Raw genomic sequence first — 9245 nt, forward strand, 5'->3', positions numbered from 1 at the left:
TTCGAAAGTAAATAGCAATAATATCAGCTCCGGAAGATGCTAAAATAAATGTCGAATGATCCCTTTGACGTTCGAAAATGAATAACAATAATTTTCAACTCCATACGATGATTAAATAAATGTCGGATGTTTGCTTTAACTTTCGAAAGTAAATAGGAATAACGTTCGGCTCCAGAAGATGCCAAAATAAATGTCAGATGATTGCTTTTACGTTTGGAAGTGAATAGCAGCAACATTCTGCTCCATATGATGCTAAAATAAATGTCGGATATTTGCTATAACATTTTGAAATGAATAACAGTAATATTCAGCTGCGTTTGATGGTAAAGTAAATGTCTTATGTCTGCCTTGATGTTAAAAAAAAAGAAAAACAGTATAACATACGGCTCAGTACGATTTAGAGTCTCGACAATCAGTATGTACGATGAATGACGGCGGCGGTTTAGACAAAAATGTGGAAAAAGAAGTACTTCCTCACGGCTCATTCTTCCACCTCTGTAAGTAGCAATTCGCTTCGTAGAAATACACAGATTACGTGTGGCGAACATTACTCGTACAGTATTGAGTTTATGTTCATCCATTATTATTACAAACAAAAACATGCATAGAGAGCGAGTGATCAGCTGCAGCATGGACCTTTTTGCTAGGTCCATGGCTGCAGGGAGTCTTGCGTCGAACGTCGAGGGGGCATGGAGCTGGCGCACAATGTTCGAAGTACAAGTACGTACAATAGCAAATGTTCCCATACACACACGTGTTTACGCACAGCTCTCACTAGACCGAGGAAGAAATCAGAGCACGAACACTAATATATTCACACACACGCAAACACACACAACGCAGTGCGAACCACACACCAGCACAGTGCATGAACAGCCGATGCAGACCAGCTGAGAGCGAGACGTACCATCCAGCTTGCTGTGACCGGATCTACTTTTTGAAGGCACGGAACCAAAATGCGGACAAAAATGTCTGAAAGAAATCTCTTTTATGCGCCGCTAGCATTCACAAATTTCATACTTTATGAGGATGAAATGTAAGGAAAAACTGTGAACTCCAAGGAGGCATGCAAGAAAACTCCTAATAAACTAAATAATTGGACATGCTTGCTAGGCTCCTAAACACAACACTGAAAACAATTCACGGTAGTAGTCTATGGAGTGAACGTGTACTTTCAGAGTACGAATCCAGTGCGTGACGTCATCGGGAAGAGGTATCGGCAGACCGTTCATCGGGGCATTTCGGGTTCACTCTTTCATCCGATTTCAATAATTAATAAAAAATAGTTGGGATTGTTCTTTTCTCTCGATATTTTGTGTACATCTAGGACAGATGTTCAAATTCAATATTTTCTTTAATATCAAATTTGTGTTTCGTGCTCTTTGAATTTCTACTTTAAAAAAAAACATGACAGTGGCCATGTGTGACCATGAAATGAAGGCATATATATGTGGGATATTGTATGTGTGGTATGAGGGATGGTTGTGTGTGTGTGTGATTGTGTGATTGTTTGGATGGGGCAAGTTGTTTGGATATGATCATAGTGTAGGCATTTTTTGACTTGAAGAGATTATGTATCTATGGTTCTCCTTTGCCCTGACTTTCTTTATCCAGGGATCCAACAAGTGTGGAATCAAGCTGGACTGTTCTAAGAGTAAGAATTGTCTGAGTAGTGATACTGAGATGTGTCAGACTGTCCAGTGTTACAGTGGAGCAGCTGTGGTAAGTTTCTATATTCCTGTGACCTGTGTGTCCTGTTCCTTGGAATTCATGTAAGAAGTTAGAAACTTGTGTAGAGTTTGAGAGAATAATAATGATGATAGTAGTAGAAGCAGTCGTATTAGTAGTCATCATACCAGAAGTAACTAGAGAAGCACTCTGAGAGTGCAGACCTCCGCCAAGCAGCTAATTTCCACCAATGATCTTGTTCTTCTGCAGAGATTAGTGATTTCTACCCATACGTATACAAGCTGATAATCACCCAATTTCCAAAAAAAACATGTTTTGTTACGTCATAAATGCCAGCGCGCAGCCCGCCTAGCCCTGGATCAAAAACTATAGCACACACCTCATGCACTCTAGCGCGCGTATGAAAACCTCAAAAATATGCAGCTTGAAGTTCATTGACCCTACCTGCCAAAATATAGAAAATCTTTCATAAAATCCACAAAAATTGTTGAATCACTACTAAAGTTTAATCATCTGTTCCTTGTGTCATTTTCAACCTTTCCTGCAAGTTTCATCCAAATCCGTTAACTACTTTTTGAGTTATTTTGCATACGGACAAACAAACCAACGGTAACGAAAACATAACCTCCTCCCTTGGCAGAAGTAATAATAGTAGGAGCAGTAGTAGTGGTGGTAGTAGTAGTGGTGGTGGTAGTGGTCGTAGTGGTAGTAGTAGTACCGTAGTAGTAAGAATTGTAGAAGTGGTAGTAGTAGTAGTAGTAGTAGTAGTAGTAGTAGTAGTAGTAGTAGTAGTAGTAGTAGTAGAAGTAGTAGCAGTAGTGTCACTAATAATTGGGTATAGTAACAATCATACTAACAGTGATAATGATGAGTATTATGGTAATAATTATGATAGTACAAGTAATCATTATCCTCATGTAAACACTTAGCCAACTTGTTATTCATATGTTATTTTCTTAGATTTGATTTCACATTCCAAATTGTGTTACTACCATATTACATTACAAGCATACATGTGTATTACAGTTGTTAATAATAATATGGCATCTTAGATAAAAAATTTTCTTTGTCCAATATGAAATAAAAATCTACAATCTAAGATATCTTTTTTATCCAAAACTTAACCAAGAATTTGACAGGTTGAATAGTATTACAGGGATTGAATATATATTCAAAACTATAAATTAATGTAGGACCTGCCTGTTTCTGTTTAATTCCCAGGTTGGCCTTCATTTGGTCCCTAAAGATGAGGACAAAGAGTGGACGATTAACTGCCAGGAATCTCTTGTGACCTCATGACCTTTTTAACAGGAATCTTGCAAAGTAAATTAATTTTCCATGAGTTTATAACTTTGAATATATCTTTTTGTTTACTTTTGTGTATGTGTTTGGTTGCATTTTGATGCATACCCAGTGTTGAGAATTTGAAAGGGTCATGCTAGCCCTGTTTTAATCCAGTTTTACATTGGATTTACAGTGGGGTCCTGACAAGACACTCTTGTGTTCACACTGGCATGGTGACCCCATTCATACTGACAGCAAGAGAGGCCAGTATGTTTTAGGCGTGAAGGACTAACCCTGTCAGTATTCACAGTATGTGGGATATATTGTAATTATACTGTAAAGAAATCTCAATTACTTGTAGATCTAACTACTCTTACTCTATCACTTTTGATATCCCTGTTCTGCTATTATATGACCGTGTGTTAAAGATGAATTCAGCACATTAAGTATTTAGCAAGTACTGTCGTAATTTAATGATGTTAAGTGGAACATGAGATTCAAATTATGAAGTCCCTTAACATCCTACAGATTTATATTTGTGGTGATCAGAACACATTTAAATATTTTGATTTCTCCAAGTTGATTATCAGAACACAATGTGTTTTTAACATTTTGATTTCCCAAAGTTTCACAAAGGAGACGATAACCAAGAAAGAAAGCTGTCTAGCGTTAAAGCAGTGAAAGGAAAGTACTTGAATGTCAGGGATCATTTTTCATGAAGTCCTGTAGGGACCATTATGGTCATGCTCTCTCCTGTGCATGAGATGTTGGTGTTTATGATTTTCTCAGAACACAATATTATGATATATGATGCTTCTTTTCAAAGTAAGACAAAGATTTAGTATTCCAGCACATTCTCCAAGTCAAAGGAAGTGAAATCATTTGTAAAGGTTAAAGAAAACTCCACATCTGTCATTAGTATCAGTGAAGAGACTCATGACAGCCATTTTTAGATTGCCCAGGGTACTCATGGTGGCAGATTTCTTGATGTTCACTCACTCTGACATTTTCTGTCCATTGTTTTCAAGTCAATCATTTGTCTTTTATATTGACTCCTTTAATGTAACTGTATTTAACACAGCATTCTTGTCTTTTTTTTTATTTCTGTTTTTTATGAAACATGACATATATTTCACACTTTTTGGTGATTAAAGAATAATGTAAAAGTGTACAATGATAGTGATACATGTACTTTATAATGCATCATTGTTATAACAAAACATTGTCATAGATTACCTAGGAAAACAGCTACATACTGCATGCAAAATGGAAGGACCCGCTGAAAAGCCAATGCTTGTAGTATCTGGACCAATCTGAAGAAAAAAAAGATGGAACATTGTTGCTTTGAGGGAATCATCCAATAAGATAGCATTTTGTCACAATGAACTCAAAATATCAGTCGATAACTCGTGTACATATTTCTGTACCACAACCAATCCAGCCATGTGATGTGTTTGCCAAGTCGCTGACGCCTGTCCATCATTCTCATAGGATTCATGACTTTCTATTTCTACCTCAACCTATGCAGGAAATATTCCTTTCAGACATCTTGTGAGTGTCTGGTGTATGTCTTATGTCACTGCTGTTTGCTACCAATACAGGGATAAGCATGAAATGTCATTTTGCATTCCTTCTGGGTTTTTAATGGTTTGGTGTATGCAGTATAAATGTTGCACATGGAATATACCTGTGAATACTGCCTAAAGTTGAAGAAGAAAAAGAAAGGAAAGAAATAAGGAGAAAGGTGAGAAGGAAGAAAGAAAGAGAGAAAGTGGAGAAGGAATGTATGCTGTCAGCACTATGACACAGTACTCACTCATATTAGTAACATTCCATCGTTAATAAGAGTTCTCTTGCTTGTTGTGTGTAGGTCTGTATCAGTAAACTTTTTTGTGTGCTCCAATTTTCTTTTGGTAATGGATTTAGCAGTGCATATTTTGCAATGAGGTAGTTAAATGACTGGGATCTACTTTCACAAACATCAGTATGAAGATATCTACATGGACTTTTTATTAACTGAAATGTTGAGGAGAAATTTTTGTTGTGATACGTGGTGTAATGAGAGTACTTGCTTTATTTGTCCCATGTATGCTAACTATATGATAGCACTTTTATGTTGAGGTGTCTCAAGCAAGCTGAACTGATTTTGTTGGTTTGTGCATGCAGGCTCAGATAACTTACAAGTTAAATGTCTGAAAACCTTTCACACATGTGAATTTGTGTGTAATGATGTGTGTCACTTGTTGCCATGTGAACAGCTCTTCATGAAATACTTTATGATACACAAGTGACATAAGATTCACTAATGTCTCTATAAACACAAAAAAGGATGCAGACATAGTAATTTACATAACATTATTCACAGCAAATGAATGAAAAGGTGATAATAGGTTGTTATGTGCCTCACTACTTTTGAAGACTTCTGTCATTTCTGCTTCTACTAATAACATGGACTTCTCATCTTATCTCAATTCTTTTCTCTCACTCATTCATTGATTCAGAGAAAACATAAAAATTCACAAGACTTTCACACGGTAGATTTATCAATATGACCAGTTTGAAAGGGGCAGATTATTCATTTTGTGATATTGCATGTTTTTGTGTGTTTTTGAGGTTGATTCATATTGTTTGTATGCATGTTTAAATTTGTTTTTAAACAGAACATTTCATCATCCAGGGCTTGTGTTTATGTAGTAGAAGCTCACATTGTGTCATCCTTCCTAACATCGGATCAGAGCAGGTCCAACTTTACAGGTCTGATGTCTTTTGGAGTTTTTTATAAATGTTTGATGTGATTATATTATGCCTTGTTAAACAGGATTAATTGCAGCATTTGTATGCATTTACATGTATGTAAGGGTTCTACCCCATTGTGTGTTGATTGAAATCTGCCATATTATACTGATTATTATCATTTGAATATTGTCGTGCAATGTGGTGTAGAGATGTACCCACATCCAAATGTGATCATCAATTAACTTCTTGCGTACAAGATATTGTTATTCCCACTATCGCTACCAATACATTATATGCCCAGTTCCCATACTGTAAAACGTGATATATTCGCGGCATTAATTTTTCGCGAATTGGAGCCGATAGCCTTTTTTGCGGCATGATATTTTCGCGAACTGCCACTGGCATTCAATGCTTATAGTGTAGACAAGGACTTTTGCGTGCATTTTACTTTCGCGAATCTTGGCGCTCGCGAAATTCGCGAAATTAAAATGTACATGAACATTCCTCGTTTTACAGTAACATCTGAAAATGAGCATGAATGCAATGGAGCATTTACTTTACAGGTGACAAACTTACAAACTTGATCCACAACTGGTTAAACACCACAGAGTTACAATGCTTGTAGCTATGTACAAATAGGGCTTATAATAATATCTATTTCCAAATTGAAAAATGAAATTAAAGTCTTTCCTGGTTTGAATTGAGTGATACATGATCCTTGCCCACATAATTCATGTTTGTGGTGTGTGTTGTAGTTAAGTTTTGATCTGAAGTCTTGATTATCAAAAGTTGCTCAAATAGTAGAGATTTCATGCTAAGATAAAATTACTACATGCATTATGTATTCAACAGACAATCACAGATATGTTTTGAAAGATTATCAGGAGAGAATACTGTAATTCACATGTCAAGTGTACTTATGCATTGGTGTCAAGTGTTGTGAAAAGTACAAAACATTAGATAGGCTAATAGACCCTACAGCATTAAGCATCAATGTTGTACATTGTACTGTCTTGTAAGTTGTGTTGATACCATCCCATTCAACAAGAAACTCCTTTTATATTCTCTTTTCTGTCAGTACAAATGTTTAAAAGAAGTTTCACAAATTCCTCTGAATTTATTTGGCAATATACAGAGGATCCCAGTAACTATGGCTATCACAATGGGGCACCTTGTCTCTTCATCTTTTGATTCATTGTATGCTCTGTGAAATACTTCATGCAAATTACAGACGTATTATGTTTTTACACCTTCTGTAAGTACAGTGAATTCATTGGCTTACCATCAAACTGAAATCAGAGACATTGTGTAACCTATTCAAGTGTTAGGTTAAAGCCTTCTCTTTACTTTGTGGTGTATTAGTCTGCTTCCATATCACATAAATGTATTCGATTGACACAATCAATGTGCACCATCACTGAATGTCTGACATTGAGTAGATTGTGAGACAATCACCTTGCACAATGTATTCAATAAATAACATGAAATGATCTCAAGACATTTTTCCTGTTTTATTCTTGTATATAGTTGTTCCACTTATGTAAGTACTAATATTGTGTATTACCTGCTGCAATTTTACTGTTAAACTTGTATCTGAATACCTGAATTATACCCAAGTCCACTAGAGAAAATTTATAGAAAAAATACACAACAACAAATAACATCATAATGTATTGAAATTTGATTTCATGGGAATGCTATGTTTTGTTTGGGAATGTCATGTATACATTGATATGTAGAACAGCTGAATGATTATCTAATACATGATGAATCCTAACACCTACACTGTACATTGTATTTGCATTACTAGTACTTCACAAGGGGTCTCCAAACATGACAGCCATAGTTAAACTTCAGCCATTCTTATACTCAGAGATATATGATTGTACATGTATATCAACATGCTTATACATTGGTGTGTGTGTGTGTGTGTGTGTGTTTTGTACTTGTGTCATTCACCTTTTTGCTCGCCACTCATAAGGGGCGCTAGGTTACTAAAAGGGGAAGAGGAAAATGTAGATAAAATATGCATGCCAAACCAATTGTTCATGTACCAGTACATATACATTTCGTACAAGTGACTTAGTGTAATGAACAAGTTACTGGTATTGACTACTAGTATACAGTTTACTATTCTGAATATAGAATCACATGAATGTAATGTTAAGGTTTCCATCTTCAGACTCTGACCTAAAACAAGAAAGTGATGGAATTCTAAAAATTCTTCAAAACAGTGATACTTAGTCACTATAATGTAGTAATACATATTGAACGAAATTATGATGTCACCCAAGTTAATTTTTGTGAGTAGGTAGATTGGTGACTGTAGTTTCAAGTCTGTTCATGATGGATGCACAAGTGCCCCCTTGGGGAAGAGGGGGGGGGGGGCCAAATTGGGAGCCAATTTTCACACTTTCTTCGTCTTGAAAACAGATGGTCGAATTTTCACCAAACTTGGCAGATGTTATCGGTTAGGGAATATGAATATTTATATTCAGAGACTCATCTTCTTCTATAGAACCAGAGTAGAAGAGCTGATATGCTAAGTTAGTACACTTGAGAGCATAGTTTCAAGTTTGTTCATGTCATATCCACTAGGAATTTCCCCACTGGGCCCCAGTGGGGAGGGGGAAGGAGGACGAAAGTAGGGGTTAAATTTTCACATTTTCATTTTCTTCGTGACAACGCATGATGAAATTTGTCACAAAATTTGGCAGGTATCATTGCTAGGATGATGGAATAATAATGTTGGAAAAAATGGGCACCATGCTCCCAAGGGTGGTATTCGGTATTCCGAAGGTTTGTTAATCCGAAAATGAAATAAAGGGTGTTTTTTTCCCCCCGAAGGTTTGTTATTCCGAAGCGCTCAAGTTCCCTCTACCTATTGCTGATCGTTAATTCGGAAATAAGGACGGGTTCGTTAATCCGAACATTTTTTTGACGTTATTCCGATGGTTCGTTATTCCGAGGGTCCGAAAATGAAATAAGGTTTGTTATTCCGAGGGTTTACCTATGCGGGTGCTGTTCGTTATTCCGAAGGTTCGCTATTCCGAAGGTTCGTTATTCCGAAGGGTCGTTAATCCGAAACACGCAAATTTCCTATACCTAGAGGTTCGTTTATCCGAAAATGAAAGGGTTCGTTAATCCGAAAATTTGTGGAGTTATTCCGAAGGTTCGTTATTCCGAAGATTGGTTAATCCGAAAATGAAATTCGGAACAATGAACCTTCGGAATAACGAATCTTAGGAATAAAGAGCCTTCGGAATAACGAACCTTCGGAATAACGAGCTGTAACCGTTTATGCGATAACGAACAGATGGTGCGTACTAACGAACCTTCGGAATTATGAACCCTCATTCATTTTCGGAATAACGAACCTCGGGAATAACGCACTGTAACCATATTATTGCAGTATGCCTGGTTACTGCGAACTTAATTTTGTCTTAAACTGTGTGGGCATACAAAGTATTTCATCATTATGTACACAGGACGGGTTGTTAACTTTAGTCCGATTTGAATTAAATCAATAAAGAGCA

The 9245-nt window shown here is 36.5% G+C and overlaps 1 protein-coding gene across 1 annotated transcript in view; it reads left to right on the forward strand.

Annotated features, from left to right (window-relative positions):
- LOC140237365 (EF-hand calcium-binding domain-containing protein 7-like) overlaps window positions 1-7205 on the forward strand; it is a 30378-nt gene extending 23173 nt beyond the window's left edge. Inside the window, exons 13-14 of the mRNA XM_072317302.1 lie at window positions 1615-1722; window positions 2911-7205. Of these exons, the coding sequence (XP_072173403.1) occupies window positions 1615-1722; window positions 2911-2988 (186 nt within the window). The 3' untranslated portion in view covers window positions 2989-7205. The remainder of the gene's footprint in view (window positions 1-1614; window positions 1723-2910) is intronic.
- The last annotated feature ends 2040 nt before the right edge of the window (window positions 7206-9245 follow it).

The sequence above is a fragment of the Diadema setosum genome, chromosome 13 (genome assembly GCF_964275005.1).
Source record: "Diadema setosum chromosome 13, eeDiaSeto1, whole genome shotgun sequence".
NCBI classification, from domain to species: domain Eukaryota; kingdom Metazoa; phylum Echinodermata; class Echinoidea; order Diadematoida; family Diadematidae; genus Diadema; species Diadema setosum.